At 40.8% G+C, this 19,044-nt stretch overlaps 1 protein-coding gene and 1 pseudogene across 2 annotated transcripts; both read left to right on the forward strand.

The window, feature by feature from the left end:
* Positions 1-488: 488 nt before the first annotated feature.
* LOC148733361 (perlucin-like protein) lies at positions 489-2,616 on the forward strand. The gene is made up of 2 exons (XM_088758744.1): positions 489-649; positions 2,060-2,616. The coding sequence occupies exons 1-2, from the start codon at positions 586-588 to the stop codon at positions 2,479-2,481; spliced, it is 486 nt and encodes a 161-aa protein (XP_088614870.1). The 5' UTR covers positions 489-585; the 3' UTR covers positions 2,482-2,616.
* A 4,329-nt stretch (positions 2,617-6,945) lies between these two features.
* Positions 6,946-9,605, forward strand: LOC148733362 (perlucin-like protein; annotated as a pseudogene). Its single transcript, XR_016000801.1, has 2 exons — positions 6,946-7,112; positions 9,050-9,605. The product of XR_016000801.1 is annotated as a perlucin-like protein (transcript).
* Positions 9,606-19,044: the final 9,439 nt, after the last annotated feature.

The raw sequence follows: 19,044 nt of genomic DNA on the forward strand, positions 1-19,044 counted from the left end.
TGTCAGCCCAGGTAGCCAATCAGAACACAGGATTCACTTCATATTACCCACGGACATTACCAGCCATAAGATAACCAGCCATCTTGACATCAATCTTGATCAATAACACATCTACACAAACTGCTGCCAAAAATGATGCTTTAAATATTTTTTTTTCGATTGAAATTTGTCCGGGAATACGTGCCATAAATACACACCATATATATTGAGGGTTATATGTATTCTTTTTTCCAACCAATCAAACAAAGTAATTTACGTGTATTTTCGGATACCTTGGAATCTGACTGCGCTTGGTTGTTTTTTTCTGACGAGTGTGCCTCTCTGGTTGCTAAGGTTACATCAAAACATCTTTCTGTATGAGACTGCCTGTGACATTCAGAGATATCCCGGTCAGCAGAGACACTTTATAGGTGCGTCAACTGTGAACCGAATTATCTTTGTATCAGAAGTGGCCCAATATAGGAAGTGTTTTATATATTGCCATGAGCTCCGTTTCCCATCTCATACCGATTGTGTTTTCGAGGGAAACATCAGCTTCTGAAAGTGTTTGCCTTTTCACCATTAAAGCCACTAACAGGAACCGAGATGAAGATTTACACGATTCTTCCGCTTTGTATCGTTGTAATGTTTGCCTCAGGATGTGTATCAGGTATACATACTAACTATTTATCCATTTTTTATTACATAGTTGACAGCACCCGTATGTCATATAAAGCAAATCGTGTGTTCTGGTGGCTCCCTGAGAGGGGAAGAAGGGACCCTTCCTGCTTACTCGGGATTGCCTTGCTTTGATCCCGCGCAAGTGAAACAGTTGCGTAGAGCGGCCATATAAAGTTCCAAATGTTCGTAAAATTTCGGCAATGGAGTCACAAAAAGTAGCGATTTTCGTGAGTTTATCAAAGAAAAAACAGAACGGGACACAAAGTTGTATGAAAGCATGGAAGCGGTTTTTGTGAATGGCAAACGGAACAGGAGGATTGAGTGTTATTCCAGTGCACAAACTGAATTTGTTTTTGTGGGCATTTTTTTTAAACACGAAGAAAACTTTATTTTAAATTCTCACGGCTGGCTTTCTTCATTTCCCTGCGATCAAGAATAAACAAATCAGTCTTAATTTTTATCAAAGCAAGATATTTTTGCCATATGATAAATCCTTTATTGACCAAGCTTGTTCGCTCAAGATGGCCATATATTAGGCTCGTTCTCTTCATGCGTTTTGATGGACCTCTACTTCAAGTTTCCGACCTCAAAATTAATGTGCAGGGAAACATTTGCTTCAAATAGCACTTCTAGTGAAATACCTCTGAAACGGCACCGTTTGCGGAATTCCGACACATATGATAAGATCGCTTTGTACAATGGAGGGGTGGATGTGATACTTGTATTCTGATTGGTTGCATGGTATAGTATAAAAATCGGTAAGCGCAAAATATGCTCAATATTCATCCTTATTTTTTTTTTGGCTGACTAAAAATGTTCGAGACTTAACCTAAGAAAAATGTTCAAACGTCACAAGCTAATCTGAGTCATTCGTTAATGCAAGTAGCAATGAGAAGTGGTGGATACTGCGTGTGACGATGAAAACGTGATATAATGAAAACGTGATATAATGAAAACGTGATATAATGAAAACGTGATATAATGAAAACGTGATATAATGAAAACGTGATATAATGAAAACGTCTGTCAAACCCTTGGCGCCGGTTATATACATGAGGTCTGACTCAACACGCGGTTTTACGCAAGTAATGAACCTAAGGATTCTTCAGAAGATGATTGATTTATTAGTTGAATAAATGTCGTTCGTTTATAAGCTTTCGGCCCTCTTGACACTGTTCATAAGAGAAACCGTCAGATGAAAGGTTCGGTCAAACTGAAGATGACTTAGAAAGCAGTTTTGTTAAAAAAAAACAGCTAAATTTTACTTAAATAACCGGCCCTTCGAGTTTTCTGCTAAGTTCCGGTTAGAAACATGACAAAAAAAGCTAAGTGCATATGCGTATGTCAGAAAGGGTCCAGCATTATTATCATCAACATCATTTATTTATCTTTTTTTCAGGTTGTCCTCAGGGTTGGAAGAAGTTTGAAAGCTTTTGCTATTATGCGAGCAACGTTCACCTGACTTGGTACCAAGCCAAAGCGCATTGCAAAATTATGGGGGGAGACCTGGTAAAGATTACCAGCGCACGGGAAAATGAGTTTGTTCTGGCCCTCGTGAGGGACAAAGCACCAGCAAGCAAACAAGTGTGGATCGGTCTGACGTTTATTGCTAGCGACTTTTACTGGAGTGATTACTCAGTTCCAGTCTACAGGGCGTGGGCTCCAAATGAACCCAATGGAAGATCCCGGGAACCTTGCGGCATCATGTGGACTGGGCATACAACCCATTTGCCGAACAGAGCAAGCGGTTACTGGAATGACAGGAGATGTGCGGTGCACTCTCTTCTCCCTGCTGGCCTGGTGTGCAAAAAACTCTCCTAACGCAGAGGAAAACTAACATGCAACGTCTATTAAAAAACAAATTTGGTGATGGGCCTCTATTAGATGATATAAAAATGAGTTGTAAGGTGTAAAGGGACACTCTGTTTACAATAAAGCGTTTGCATGAATGTTTAAGCTTGTTCCATTGTTCTGTAGGACGTTTCCGCTAATTCAGACAAACAAGTCATCAATAGTCAACTCTAAACAGTGATTCGATTTTATTTTAGCGATTGAAACCTTGCCTTACCTACTATTCCTTTTTCTTTTTTTTTTTTTTTTCAAATATTACAAACATGGCCTACAGCTCCTTCTTTCCATTTAGATTCAAAAGACAACGTTTAACCTACTAAGGTTGTTTTAAAGTCGTCTCAAGCCGTTTTTCTTTTAGAGCGGCTGCAAACTGATGTTTGTATTTCAGTATACCAGCCACTTGGGAACAAAAGTTAAGAGAAACGCAAGAAAATTTGTCAGAAAAGTGGGCGCAATATAAGAACGCAGATTAATGGTTTAAATGACTGACTTCTAGAAATTTTAATGGTCTTTCTGTACAGCACGACTATCTGTTTGACTCGGCAGCCTGCATTTCTCAAGAACAGAGATCATTTGCATGTTCTTCTCTTGAATTAAGGATCACCTCACCAAGCTGCATGCAGTCCTTCTTCAAATGATATATAGATGATATATAGATGATATATAGATGATATATAGATGATATATAGATGATATATAGATGATATTCAAATGATATATAGATGCTGACACTCGGCACCACAAAGATAACTTAACCCTGACAAAACCAGCAATAACTATTCCTTTGGTCTACATCTGACAACATCTTTTGAGCTCATTCCCTAGTTCAGTACAGTCGAACCTCGATTATCCGGACTCGTTCGGACTAGACGAAAAAGTCCGGATAATCGAGAATATGAATATTAATGAGGAACAAAAACTGATCAATGGAGTTCCTCGGATTTAACATATTATTACCGACTATTGCGTATTCAAAATATGTCAAGTGACTCCTCTCGTTTCTCTAATTCAACTGTCTTTTATTCAATAATCAAGAAAGTATACTGAGGCAAGAGGCCATGACAAGTTTACAAATATAGACCTAGGATATAAAAAATTTGATAATATTATTATTCCCATTTTCCCAATTGTAAGGGCATACGGATTTATCGGACCTTCATTGATCCATATTTATTGCAAGTCCCCTCACAAAGTCTCATATTGACCAGCATAAGCGCCATGGTCCCGTCCAAGAAGAAGAAACTCGTGATGGAAAACTGAATAAGAAGGGATGAAATGAAGACGGCGCGTGCTTGTAACGCTATTTTGGCGAAGAGATTCATGCGATATCGGTTTTCGCGTGCAATTTAAGGCGGAATTCACGAGGCAGTCAATTAATTTTCCTATATAACCTAAAATACACACTTGGCATAAGCACTTTTTTTATTCAATTTTCGGATTATCGATATTACATTGGCTGAGTCACGAATAGCCATAACTAGTCCAAGGCGGGTCAGTATCTACCCGGTAAGATTGAGATAACTAACTTACTATCTAGTTATCTAAGTTGACTGGCCGGCTAGACTAAATTGGCAAATACTTAAAATGGAGCACTAAAATTTTACTTCAATAACCTAAAATCATAATAGTTCAGAAATTATGAGCTACGATGAGAAATTACTTTCTTTATTGACCTTTTTTTCGGCTCGAACAGCGGCTTCAAACAGCGCCACAGAGACACCAATTAGGAGGATCAATCGCTGCCCGGAACCCTCTTGCTCACCGAGTTGTTTAAAACCCAGTCAGTCACAGCAAGAAAAATATGCCTAACGACGAGCTGAAAACCGACTTCAAAGCGCGAAGCCGAGATTGACACTACTTACTATCGAACGGAAAACCCTAAGTTGAGGTTTGTCTTCGACCAACAATCGAGGCAAACTCAGAGCCACGTTGTTTTTAGTTTTGTCTTTCATGCACTTCATTTAATTTCCACTAGTTTCAATAGATCGAAGTTCACTGTCCGTCATTTGAAACGACCAAACTGTTCTTTTTAGCCACGGCTGATCTCCAGGTTGTCGATCGGGTTTTATGTCTTGACCCACTATCAATAGGGTATTTTAATCAAAAGGCGACCCGATCGCTCTTTCCGTGTAGAGTTATTAGTTTACTAAGGGCGTCAGTCACTTTAGCATTTCGTTTAATGTGTTCATCACGTGTCAAAAATTCAACAACGTTCTAGTTGAATCCTTCTTGGAAGAAATGAAGAAAGGACTGTTTGAGCCGCGCCACCTCTTGCCGAGTGACTCGCCAATCTTCTCATCACCTCCACGACTAAGTATTCAGAAATTAAAAATCAGTAGAAGTCGAACGAGTTCGATTATAGATCTTTTCATGATTCGATCCCGTAAAACCTACCTTTACATCTATTCTCTCTGGTCTTTCCCCTACAAGGAACTAAACAGTGAAACGAAACGTGAGGGTTTTTATTTTAGCCTACTCTTTTACGACGTTTTTATGACAAAAGTCAGGGTTATTTAACAAACAAGAAGGAGATCCGAGACAGTTTCTTAAAAATTGCACGAATCTTGAAAACACTGAACCCAAATAGACTCCATTATTCCTTGGTGAAATCTCTTTGTTTCCGATCTAGGCTTTTTTGTGATCCAAAACCCTTAGTATCGATCTGTGATTTTTACTTGCGCCGTGTTACCGAAAAGCGCTGAAATTCCTTTCAACGTATCGCTGAGACCTTTTTGAGACACAGGTATTGCAGAACATAGCGACCAAGTAAAAAAAATTATTTATATCTTTTGACTCACGCCTATTTTTCGCTCGATTACCGGTCGTTGAGGCCTGAAAACGGCAGAAATCAAATCTTTTCTTGTTCTAGATACAAATCTATTCTTTACATTTTGTAAAGCAACATATAGTGCTTCCGCACGTCCAACACATGTCTAACTCATATGTAAAAGCTGAAAAGCATAACACTGTTTATTTTACGACCCTATGAGTTTTTTTTTTTTTCCCGCGTCAGTTCCTATCTGAAGAACTGTCCGATTTCTCAGTGGGTAAAATCGTCGATCTCGGCTGAAAGCTGGCCTATGCTTCACTTTCTTAAAAGGGAAATGTATGTTTTCAACTTCTTGAAAATGAACGAAATAAACCTCTTGAATCATTTACACTATATCGAGTTTTCTTGGCGGTTGTACAGGAACCCAAAGCCAGATTTAGTTTAACAAGCTAATATTGTCAATATTCAGCTACATGACAGAGTTAAGGAAATAGAGTTGTCCTTAACTAATATTTCTGTCGCACTCAGACATCTAAAACTATAGCAGACGTCTACAGGGACTTCCGCAGTTTCTTCGTACAATTCGGATATACATTTGATTTCAAATAGTGTCGTGCTTTTTCTGACATAGGACCAGTTTGTGGCTTTAGTCAGAGGAACTAAAGGAAATCACTCTAAAATGATCTCATTTAAGTTTCCTGCTCCAAGAGCAACCACGCCAACTGAATTTAAAAATGTCCCTGAGTGAATCAGGGGCTCTCTGTTCATTCCAGCTCGTAGGTAAGGCAAGAAATAAACAATAAATAAACTGATGTAAATATCAGTGGAGTGGACACTGATACAATATTCATATTTAAAGTGAAAGATACGTAACAACATTTCAAGACTAATCGTCAACATCAAGATAATCTTCCACGACACTTCAATATGACTGATATGGTTAATCCCGACATTTTGTATTGCATGGAGTTGCAATTTTACAATTTTGAATGAATGCTGAATGTTTCAATTATTTTTCCCAAAAATTACAAACTTTGTAAGTCCGCTCCACGGAATGTTTCAATGTTTTTCTTACGCGGATCAAAACAGCCAATCCCGGGCAGGGAAGATGGGCTTATCTTGCCCGCTCAGGTAGCCAATCAGAACACAGGATTCACTTCATATTACCCACGGACATTACCAGCTATATGATAACCAGCCATCTTGACATCAATCTTGATCAATAACACATCTACACAAACTGCTGCCAAAAATGATGCTTGAAATTTTTTTTTTTTCGATTGAAATTTGTCCGGGAATACGTGCCACAAATACACACCATATATATTGAGGGTTATATTTATTCTTTTTTTCCAACCAATCAAACAAAGTCATTTACGTGTATTTTCGGATACCTTGGAATCTGAATGCGCTTGATTGTTTTTTCTGACGAGTGTGCCTCTCTGGTTGCTAAGGTTACATCAAAACATCTTTCTGTATGAGACTGCGTGTGATATTCAGAGATATCCCGGTCAGCAGAGACACTTCAAAGGAGCGTCAACTGTGAACCGAATTATCTTTGTATCAGAAGTGGCCCAATATAGGAAGTGTTCTATTTAGGAAGTGACCCAATATAGGAAGTGTTCAATATAGGAAGTGTTCTAGTATGGTATTTTCTGAATACCATGAGCTCCGTTTCCCATCTCATACCGATTGTGTTTTCGAGGGAAACATCAGCTTCTGAAAGTGTTTGCCTTTTCACCATTAAAGCCACTAACAGGAACCGAGATGAAGATTTACACGATTCTTCCGCTTTGTATCGTTGTAATGTTTGCCTCAGGATGTGTATCAGGTATACATACTAACTATTTATCCATTTTTTATTACATAGTTGACAGCACCCGTATGTCATATAAAGCAAATCGTGTGTTCTGGTGGCTCCCTGAGAGGGCAAGAAGGGACCCTTCCTGCTTACTCGGGATTACCTTGCTTTGATCCCGCGCAAGTGAAACAGTTGCGTAGAGCGGCCATATAAAGTTCCAAATGTTCGTAAAATTTCGGCAATGGAGTCACAAAAAGTAGCGATTTTCGTGAGTTTATTAAAGAAAAAACAGAACGGGACACAAAGTTGTATGAAAGCATGGAAGCGGTTTTTCTGAATGGCAAACGGAACAGGAGGAGTGAGTGTTATTACAGGGCACAAACTGAATTTGTTTTTGTGGGCATTTTTTTTAAACACGAAGAAAACTTTATTTGAAATTCTCACGGCTGGCTTTCTTCATTTACCTGCGATCAAGAATAAACAAGTCAGTCTTAATTTTTATCAAAGCAAGGTATTTTTGCCATATGATAAATCCTTTATTGACCAAGCTTGTTCGCTCAAGATGGCCATATATTGGCCTCGTTCTCTTCATGCGTTTTGATGGACCTCTACTTCAAGTTTCCGACCTCAAAATTAATGTGCAGGGAAACATTAGGTTCAAATAGGTCTTCTAGTGAAATACCTTGGAAACGGCACCGTTTGCGGAATTTCGACACATATGATAAGATCGCTTTGTACAATGGGAGGGGAGGACGTGATACTTGTATTCTGATTGGTTGCATGGTATAGTATAAAGATCGGTAAGCGCAAAATATACTCAATATTCATCCTTATTTTTTTTTTGGCTGACTAAAAATGTTCGAGACTTAACCTAAGAAAAATGTTCTCACGTCACAAGCTAATCTGAGTCATTCGTTATGCAAGTAGCAATGAGAAGTGGTCGATACTGGGTGTGACGATGAAAACGTGATATAATGAAAACGTGATATAATGAAAACGTGATATAATGAAAACGTGATATAATGAAAACGTGATATAATAAAAACGTGATATAATGAAAACGTGATATAATGAAAACGTCTGTCAAACCCTTGGCGCCGGTTATTTACATGACGTCTGACTCAACACGCGGTTTTACGCAAGTAATGAACCTAAAGGATTCTTCAGAAGATGATTGATTTATTAGTTGAATAAATGTCGTTCGTTTATAAGCTTTCGGCCCTCTTGACACTGTTCAAAAAATAAACGTTCAGATGAAAGGTTCGGTCTTAGAAAGCAGTTTTGTTAAAAAAAAAACAGCTAAATTTTACTTAAATAACCGGCCCTTCGAGTTTTCTGCTAAGTTTCGGTTGGAAACATGACAGTAAAAACTAAGTGCATATGCGTATGTCAGAAAGGGTCCAAAAGTATTATCATCAACATTATTCATTTTTTTTTCTCTCATTCGCTCCGACGAAGGGCTAACGCTCGAACCCTCAGCTTTTAAATGAATGAATGAATGAATGAATGAATGAATTCCTTATTTATATTGCGCCCTTTCTATACAATATTCAAAGGCGCAGTACCCCCCATTAATTTCATAGATATTACACAAAGATAGACCGCAACACCGGGCACTACATGCCCCACTCTTTTCGAACAGTGCGTGGGTTCTTTAACGTCCCACAAATTTTTTTTATCACATACAAGGGCTTGTGAGACGGCACCTCCATTTATCGTCCCTATCCGAGAAGACTAGAAAGTCTAACCTTTTGCAGATATTATTACAACGGCAGCACTTTCTTCTCAGTTATTTAAAGACCCTGAGTGTTGGTCCGGCCGGATTTGAACTCACGACCTCCCGCACAACAGTCCGGCGCTCTGCCAATTAAGCTAACCGGGAGGTGGTTAGCTTAATTGTAATCGTTACCGTGGCCAATTTACCATTTAAACTTTGTTGATATATCCAACTTATATCTTTTTCTCAGGTTGTCCTTAGGGTTGGAAGAAGTTTGAAAGCTTTTGCTATTATGCGAGCAACGTACACCTGACTTGGCACCAGGCCAAAGCGCATTGCAAAACTATGGGGGGAGACCTGGTAAAGATTACCAGCGCACGGGAAAATGAGTTTGTTCTGGCCCTCGTGAGGGACAAAGCATCAGCAAGCAAACAAGTGTGGATCGGTCTGACGTTTATTGCTGGCGACTTTTACTGGAAAGATTACTCAGTTCCAGTCTACAGGGCGTGGGCTCCAAATGAACCGAATGGAAGATCCCGGGAACCTTGCGGCATCATGTGGACTGGGCATACAACCCATTTGCCGAACAGAGCAAGCGGTTACTGGAATGACAGGAGATGTGCGGTAAACTCTCTTCTCCCTGCTGGCCTGGTGTGCAAAAAACTCTGCTAACGCAGAGGAAAACTAACATGCAACGTCTATTAAAAACAAATTTCGTGATGGCCCTCTATTAGATGATATAAAAATGAGTTGTAAGGTGTAAAGGGACACTCAGTTTACAATAAAGCGTTTGCATGAATGTTTAAGCTTGTTTCCTTGTTCTTTAGGACGTTGTCACCGCTAATTCAGACAAACGAGTCATCAATAGTCAACTCTAAACAGTCAGTCAATTTTCTTTTTGCGTTTGGCACATTCCCTTACCTACTGCAAGATCTGACATTCCCTTAAAAAAGACAGTAAATATTTTCCCACGACTCTTTTTTATTTCCTTTTTTCTTTTAAATGTTACAAACGTGGCTTAGACTTCCTTCTTTCCATTTAGATTCAGAAGGCAACACTTTACTTCCTAAGGTTGTTTTAAACAGAAGTCTTCTGAAGCCGTTTTTCTTTTAGAGGCTGCAAACTGATGTTTGTATTTCAGTATACCAGCCACTTGTGAGCAAAAGTTAAGAGAAATGATAGGAAAATTTGTCAGAAAAGTGGGCACAATCGAAGAACACAGATTAATGGTCTAAATGACTGAGAACTCCCCACTTCTAGAAATTTTAATGGTCTTTCTGTACATCACGACTATCTGTTTGACTCAGCAGCCTCCATTTCTACAATACAATACAAATACAATACAATACAATAGAATACAATATTCTTTATTTAACGAAGGTGACGTAATTAACCCAGTGAATCATCGAACTTACGGCCTTCACAACAAACCCACCATCCCACCCCAGGGGAGGACATCCATCACACAGTAATCTCGTGTGTGGGAAATTAACGTCTCCTACCGCAATCCTGCAGGATACGGGACCTCCATTTATTCATCCCTATCCGAGAAGACTAGAATATCTAACCATTTCTTGATGTTATAAAAAGGTAGCAAATTCTTCTCAATTATTTTAAGACCTGGAGTGTTTGTCCGGCCGCGGCTCGAACCCTCGAGCTGCGAGTCGGAGTCTTCCTTGGCGTTGCCGTCCTGACTGCTTAAGGTCCCTTTTAAGCAAACCACGACGGCTACGGCAACGAGAACGTGGAAAAACAATAGATCTAATTGGCAGAACAATAGCCCAGCACGTGCGTTTTCAAACTTTGTACATTTCTTAGCCGTCTTTGCAAAACAACAACGTGAAATCACCAAAATTTGCGTCGTCCGTGAAGCTAAACCGCAGCGGCAAGTTATTTTAATTCACATTTGGAACTCAACGCTACTTTTTATGCTTTATGTTGAGTTTGAGGTCTGGCGCTCTATGAGACGGTAAACACATCCAGCCATTTTCGAAATTTTAACTAAAAATAGAAACTCATTTTTTAATCGACGTCTTCCGTGGCGTTGCCGTCCTGACCGCTTAAAGACCCTTATGGCTTATAAATACGGGTGTTTAGTGATACTTGTAAAACTCCTTGAAAAAGTCTACGACAGTTAGACGAAACACGTCGGAGAATAAAGAAGTTTTACAACCATAGCTACCATTATAAAGGGCAAACAAATTCACAGCTCTGATATTGAAAATATGACTATCTTAATTACGGGAGAGCAGCTAAGAAAATAAAAGGGGAAAGAAATTAAATTTTTCTACTTATCTGACAGATGTTGGTGTCAAGTTTGGTAAACGACAACGTGGAAAGAATCATTTGTATGGTTGTACTGTTTGCCTCAGGAAGTGTATCAGGTACGCAGATAAATGACCACAGAACTGACCTAAATTAATGGGTTTTTCGGCCGATCGAAAAATGTATGTCTCGATAATGCTCGCAGCAATGAAACTTGAACGAATGAAATCGTCTTTTGTGGTTCATAAAATAAACGTTGAGATGAAAGGTTCAGTCAAAGTGAAGATGACTTAGAAAGCAGTTTTTTAAATAACAGCTAAATTTTACTTAAATAACCGGCCCTTCGAGTTTTCTGATAAGTTTCGGTTGGAAACATGACAGTAAGAACTAAGTGCATATGCGTATGTCAGAAAGGGTCCAAAAGTATTATCATCAACATTATTCATTTTTTTTTTCTCTTATTCGCTCCGAGGAAGGGCTAACGCTCGAAACGTCAGCTTTTGAATGAATGTATGTATGGATGAATGAATGAATTCCTTATTTATATTGCGCCCTTTCTATACAATATTCAAAGGCGCAGTACCCTCTATTAATTTGATAGACATTACACAAAGATAGACCACAACACCGGGCACTACATGCCCTACTCTTTTCGAACAGTGCGTGGGTTCTTTAACGTCCCACAAATTTTTTTTTATCACATACAAGGGCTTGTGAGACGGTGTAGTGTCTAAAAATGAAGAAGTATGCCACAAAAGGCAGCCACGAAGGCGAACAACAACAGTACACACAGTACACGTTTCTTTAATAATCTTCCCGCGCTCACACTTTCCCGGATGTATACTTTTACATAAACAACCGCTGTCCTAGTATACTACATTCCCTCTCTTTCTTCGCTTAGATGGTTGACCTCGAAAGACAGAAACATTACAAACTTCCACTTTGTTTAGACACCGTAAAAGTTCAATTCGATTCCAAATGTTCAAGACAAAAATCACGCTAAACATAAACATAGCCTTGGCCGTTCAGCTTATAAAACAACGTTTCAATGTCACTCATGTAATAACAACGAACAGTAATATGAAAATGCCAATGTCACTAGTTTTAGTACAGAACGTAGTCACTCAGAGCCTTTGGACGGCTCGTAATTCTGCCGGATCTTCTCACATGCTGCTCAGCTGTCGGTACAGTAGAAGGTACATCTTCTGGTGGTGATTCAGCCATTGGTACTTGATCCTCTGCCACAGGTGGCGTCTCAAATGACTTAGGTTCAGTCCGTGGTTTAGCGTCCTGTTGTGGCGTTTCCTGTTCTTCTAGATCTGGCATATTAAAGGACTTAATATGCTGAAGGCTGCGTTTGTACTGGACACCTTGAGGCGATCGCAACACCACCTGGTCCCCATAACGAGATATCACCTGATATGGTTCCTTCTCATAGCAAGGTGACAGCTTATTTTCTTTCTTCTTCTCAAGCAGAACACTGTCTCCTTCTTTCACATTTCGATCTCTGGCATGGAACTTCTTGTCCACATAGTCCTTGTTAAACTGCTTTCTCTGATTGTCCCGATCACGAACGGCTTGGTCGCTCACTTCTACCTCCTCCTCTTCAACATTGACTAGCTCAGGCATTTTAGTTGTCAGCTTTCTCCTAAACAATAACTCGGCGGGACTCTTTCCTGTGGTTGAATGTGGTGTGGACCTGTATGCCAAAAGGAACTTGTTTAGCTCCTCTCTCCAGTTCTTTCCTTCTGCATGGGCTGCTCTCATGGATTTCAGAAGCGACCTGTTTTGCCTCTCTACCTCACCATTAGCTCTTGGCCATAGAGGTGTTGTGTAATGGTGATCAATCCCCATTTCATTCAGGTAATCTTCTACTTCTTTAGATACAAGATTTGAGCCATTGTCGGTACGCAGACCTTTAGGCAACCCATGTCTTGCAAATTGGGCATTCAAGCAATGAATGATGGTTTTGCTGGAAGTTGTTCGGATAACATCAACCTCTATCCACCGGCTGTAATAATCAACGAGAACTAACAAATGTTCCCCTGAAGGTAACGGACCCATTAGATCCACAGCTACTTCTTCCCATGGTTGGTTGGGTAACGGTGTTGACTTCAATGGTGGGGGTGGAACGTTCTTTGTGACCATCTGGCACCCGTAACACTCTGCACATCTTTTCTCGGCATCACGATTCATAGCAGGCCACCAGACTTTTGTTCTAAGTCTCTCCTTTGTCTTTGTGACTCCTTGGTGCCCCTCGTGTGCCAAACTAACGACTCTCTTGCGAAGTGCTTGGGGTATAACAATTCTTGTCCCCCGGAGAATTACATGGCCAATAAAAGTCAACTCATTGCGCACTGGCAAATACTGCTTTGGGGCATTGTCCCATTTCCCTTCGATGAGACAATTCCTGAGTGCTTGCAACTCAGAGTCTTGTGCTGAGACTTGTTCAATCTCTTTGATTCTCAATGCAGCAGGGACAGCATGTAGAGCTATCGCGCGTACATATCCATCATCTTCCGCGGAATTGTCTGAAGCAGGTATCTTCGTCAGTCGGGAAAGGGCATCTGCGATGTTTTTTCTTGAAGGCACATAGCAAACTTGATAGTTGTACGGTTGTAAACGCAGAACCCAGCGCTCTATTCTGGCTGAAGGTTTAGACTTCCTTGAATAGATGACTTTAAGTGCTTCATGGTCTGTCACCAGATCAAACTGTGGAAGCCCGTACAAGTAGAGGTGGAAGCGTTCACAAGCCCAGACTAAGGCTAGTGCTTCCTTTTCTGTCTGACTATAACGACGCTCCACTTGACTCAAACTACGACTAGCATAACAGATGGCACGGCTTTCCCCATTCTTTTCTTGCACCAGCACGGCGCCAAGTCCAACAGGACTTGCATCAGCAATAACACGGGTGGGTGTGTCCTTATCAAAGTAAGCTAGGACTGGTGCACTTGCAACTTGACTCTTCAATCTCTGGAACGATTGCTCCTGCTCCTTACCCCAAACGAACGGTTCCCCTTTTCTTGCAAGTTTTCTGAGGGGATCAGCAGTGGTAGCAAAATCGGGTATAAACCTGGCACTGAATCCAACGAGCCCCAAGAAGCTACGGACTTCTGAGGGTGTCTGAGGCTGACTTGCCTCTGCAACTGCTCTGACTTTTTCCTCCGTTGGGCCGATGCCATGCTTACTCAGCAAAAGACCCATGAATACCACTTTAGTCATTCGGAAAGTGCATTTTTCAGCATTCAAAGTCAGCTGCTTCTCACTAAGACGTTGCAACACACTGTGTAAGTTCTTATCATGTTCTTCAGTGTCTCGACCATGAACGATAAGATCATCTGCAATGTTTGACACCCCTTGTAGACCTGCCATTGACTGGGTGATGATATGCTGGTACTTCTCTGGTGCGGCATTTACACCGAAACTCAAACGTTTGTAGCGGAATATACCATCATGGGTGGTAAAAGCAGTGATATCCCTTGAATCAGGATCCAGCTCAATTTGGTGAAAACCCCACCTTAAATCTAACTTCGAGAAAACACCACTCCCATTAAGACTTTCAAGGACTTCATCTATGGTTGGTATGGGCAATCTTTCCCGAATAATGGCCTCGTTGGCTCTCCGCATGTCGACACACAACCTTATGTCTCCGGACGGTTTAGGAGCAACAACGACTGGGCTTACCCACACCGTCGGCCCCTCGACTTTCTCAATTATGTCCTTTTCAAGGAGTTCGTTAACCTTGGCAGTTACTTTGTCCTTTACAGAAAAAGGTACTCGTCGCATTTTTTGAACGACTGGAGTTACACTGGGGTCAATGTGTAGCTTCAACTGATAATCTTTAAGCTTTCCAATTCCTTGGAATACACTGGGGTATTTTGCTTTGAGTCCTCCCACGAAGGTACCATCAACAGTGTTACAGTCTCCTGTCCCAAGAGTTCCCGAGAGATCCACACGAAGGATTCCAAGATCTGTGGCGGACGAATATCCCAGCAAACAACGCCCGGATTCAACAACAATGAAATCTGCCACAACCTTTGCTTTGGGTACGGAAACTTCTGTCTGAAACTGGCCCTCAATTTTAAGTTCTCGACCCCCATAAGCATACAATCTCTTCAGACAAGGTTTTAATTCAATCTTGAGCCCCTGATACTTAAGTTCCTGCAGTGTATCTTTACTAATGAGGTTACTTGCAGAACCTGAATCAATCAACACATCTCTGCTGATTCCGCCAATCTTCACTGAGATAACGGGTTCAGAGGAATTTGACATAGCACATGTCTGTTCTTCTATAGTAAAAGCAAAACTGTCATCCTCACCTGACTCGTTACAATGACCCTCAACATGATTTGCCTGTCTCCCCTTACCATGACGCTGCTGTCTGCCTCCCCGTTGTTGGGTGTTACCTTGTTTTCCAGGCTTCGAGTTCCTTCCCCCTTTGCAACAGCTTGCATAATGACCATATTTACCACACTTGCTGCACTTGCGACCTCGGGCTGGACAATTTGTACTTTGAGCAAAATGACCTTCTTTACCACAGTTGAAACAAACGCTTTTCCCTTTGTCTCCACGCCCAGGACGTTCTTCAACTGCATGAGTACCTGCTCCAGGTTCTTGGCTTGGCATGACCATTTGACTTGCCTGCTCGTGTGAGGCTTCCCACTTTCGAACTTTATCCATTGCTGCTTGCAGAGTAATATTAACGATTTCCAATAGCTTCTTCTTTAGCTCAACATTAGGCAACTTTTCAATCAATTGATCCCGTAAATTTTCTTCCAAAGTTGGACCAAAATTACAATGACGAGCTTGTTTACGTAAACGAACCATGAACTTATCGGCGGTCTCTCCCTTTGTCGGCGTAAGTTGACGAAAGACATGACGCTCGTACGGTACATTGTCCTCGGCTCGAAAATGAGCATCCAACTTTCGCAGACACACCACATACTCATTATCCTCGTTAGCATTCAGTGGTCCAGGATCTGGAATATCTTCGTAAATATCTTGTACTTCCATACCTGCTAAATGAAGTAACTGAGCTGTTTTCCGAGAAGGATTCGTAATTCCCTTGCCATCGATGTAATACTGATACGATCGTTTCCACTGTCGCCATCGTTCCGCGACCTGAGAGGAAGACCCTGTTAAATCTAGAGGCGGAAGCGCCCTTTCTACTGAATTCGACATCCTCGTCGCCAATTTGTAGTGTCTAAAAATGAAGAAGTATGCCACAAAAGGCAGCCACGAAGGCGAACAACAACAGTACACACAGTACACGTTTCTTTAATAATCTTCCCGCGCTCACACTTTCCCGGATGTATACTTTTACATAAACAACCGCTGTCCTAGTATACTACAGACGGCACCTCCATTTATCGTCCCTATCCGAGAATACTAGAAAGTCTAACCATTTGCTGATATTATTACAAAGGCAGCACTTTCGTCTCAGTTATTTAAAGACCCTGAGTGTTGGTCCGGCCGGATTTGAACTCACGACCTCCCGCACAACAGTCCGGCGCTCTGCCAATTAAGCTAATCGGAAGGTGGTTAGCTTAATTGTAATCGTTACCGTGGCCAATTTACCATTTCAACTTTGTTGATATATCCAACTTATATCTTTTTCTCAGGTTGTCCTTAGGGTTGGAAGAAGTTTGAAAGCTTTTGCTATTATGCGAGCAACGTACTCCTGACTTGGCACCAGGCCAAAGCGCATTGCAAAACTATGGGGGGAGACCTGGTAAAGATTACCAGCGCACGGGAAAATGAGTTTGTTCTGGCCCTCGTGAGGGACAAAGCATCAGCAAGCAAACAAGTGTGGATCGGTCTGACGTTTATAGCTGGCGACTTTTACTGGAGTGATTACTCAGTTCCAGTCTACAAGGCGTGGGCTCCAAATGAACCCAATGGAAGATCCCGGGAACCTTGCGGCATCATGTGGACTGGGCATACAACCCATTTGCTGAACAGAGCAAGCGGTTACTGGAATGACAGGATTTGTGGGGTGCACTCTTTATTCCCTGCTGGCCTGGTGTGCAAAAAACTCTGCTAACGCAGAGGAAAACTAACATGCAACGTCTATCAAAAAACCAATTTCGTGATGGGCCTCTATTAGATGATATAAAAATGAGTTGTAAGGTGTAAAGGGACACTCAGTTTACAATAAAGCGTTTGCATGAATGTTTAAGCTGGTTTCCTTGTTCTTTAGGACGTTGTCACCGCTAATTCAGGCAAACGAGTCATCAATAGTCAACTCTAAACAGTCAGTCAATTTTCTTTTTGCGTTTGGCACATTCCCTTACCTACTGCAAGATCTGACATTCCCTAAAAAAAGACAGTAAATATTTTCCCACGATTCCTTTTTATTTCCTTTTTTTTAAAATGTTACAAACGTGGCTTAGACTTCCTTCTTTCCATTTAGATTCATAAGGCAACACTTTACTTCCTAAGGTTGTTTTAAAGATGAAACAGAAGTCTTCTTAAGCCGTTTTTCTTTTAGAGGTTGCAAACTGATGTTTGTATTTCAGTATACCAGCCACTTGGGAGCAAAAGTTAAGAGAAATGATAGTAAAATTTGTCAGAAAAGTGGGCACAATAGAAGAACACAGATTAATGGTCTAAATGACTGAGAACTCCCACTTCTAGAAATTTTAATGGTCTTTCTGTACATTACGACTATCTGTTTGACTCAGCAGCCTCCATTTCTAGAATACAATACAATACAAATACAATACAATACAATACAATATTCTTTATCTAACGAAGGTGACGGAATTAACCCAGTGAATTATCGAACTTACGGGCTTCACAACAAACCCACCATCCCACCCCAGGGGAGGACATCCATCACACAGTAATCTCGTGTGTGGGAAGTTAACGTCTCCTACCGCAACTCTGCAGGATACGGGACCTCCATTTATTCATCCCTAACCGAGAATACTAGAATATCTAACCATTTCTTGATGTTATAGAAAGGTAGCAAATTCTTCTCAATTATTTTAAGACCTGGAGTGTTTGTCCGGCCGCGGCTCGAACCCTCGAGCTGCGAGTCGGAGTCTTCCTTGGCGTTGCCGTCCTGACTGCTTAAGGTCCCTTTTAAGCAAACCACGACGGCTACGGCAACGAGAACGTGGAAAAACAATAGATCTAATTGGCAGAACAATAGCCCAGCACGTGCGTTTTCAAACTTTGTACATTTCTTAGCCGTCTTTGCAAAACAACAACGTGAAATCACCAAAATTTGCGTCGTCCGTGAAGCTAAACCGCAGCGGCAAGTTATTTTAATTCACATTTGGAACTCAACGCTACTTTTTATGCTTTATGTTGAGTTTGAGGTCTGGCGCTCTATGAGACGGTAAACACATCCAGCCATTTTCGAAATTTTAACTAAAAATAGAAACTCATTTTTTAATCGACGTCTTCCGTGGCGTTGCCGTCCTGACCGCTTAAAGACCCTTATGGCTTATAAATACGGGTGTTTAGTGATACTTGTAAAACTCCTTGAAAAAGTCTACGACAGTTAGACGAAACACGTCGGAGAATAAAGAAGTTTTACAACCATAGCTACCATTATAAAGGGCAAACAAATTCACAGCTCTGATATTGAAAATATGACTATCTTAATTACGGGAGAGCAGCTAAGAAAATAAAAGGGGAAAGAAATTAAATTTTTCTACTTATCTGACAGATGTTGGTGTCAAGTTTGGTAAACGACAACGTGGAAAGAATCATTTGTATGGTTGTACTGTTTGCCTCAGGAAGTGTATCAGGTACGCAGATAAATGACCACAGAACTGACCTAAATTAATGGGTTTTTCGGCCGATCGAAAAATGTATGTCTCGATAATGCTCGCAGCAATGAAACTTGAACGAATGAAATCGTCTTTTGTGGTTCATAAAATAAACGTTGAGATGAAAGGTTCAGTCAAAGTGAAGATGACTTAGAAAGCAGTTTTTTAAATAACAGCTAAATTTTACTTAAATAACCGG

Source organism: Stylophora pistillata, chromosome 4 (assembly GCF_964205215.1).
Source record: "Stylophora pistillata chromosome 4, jaStyPist1.2, whole genome shotgun sequence".
Classification (NCBI taxonomy): Eukaryota; Metazoa; Cnidaria; class Anthozoa; order Scleractinia; family Pocilloporidae; genus Stylophora; species Stylophora pistillata.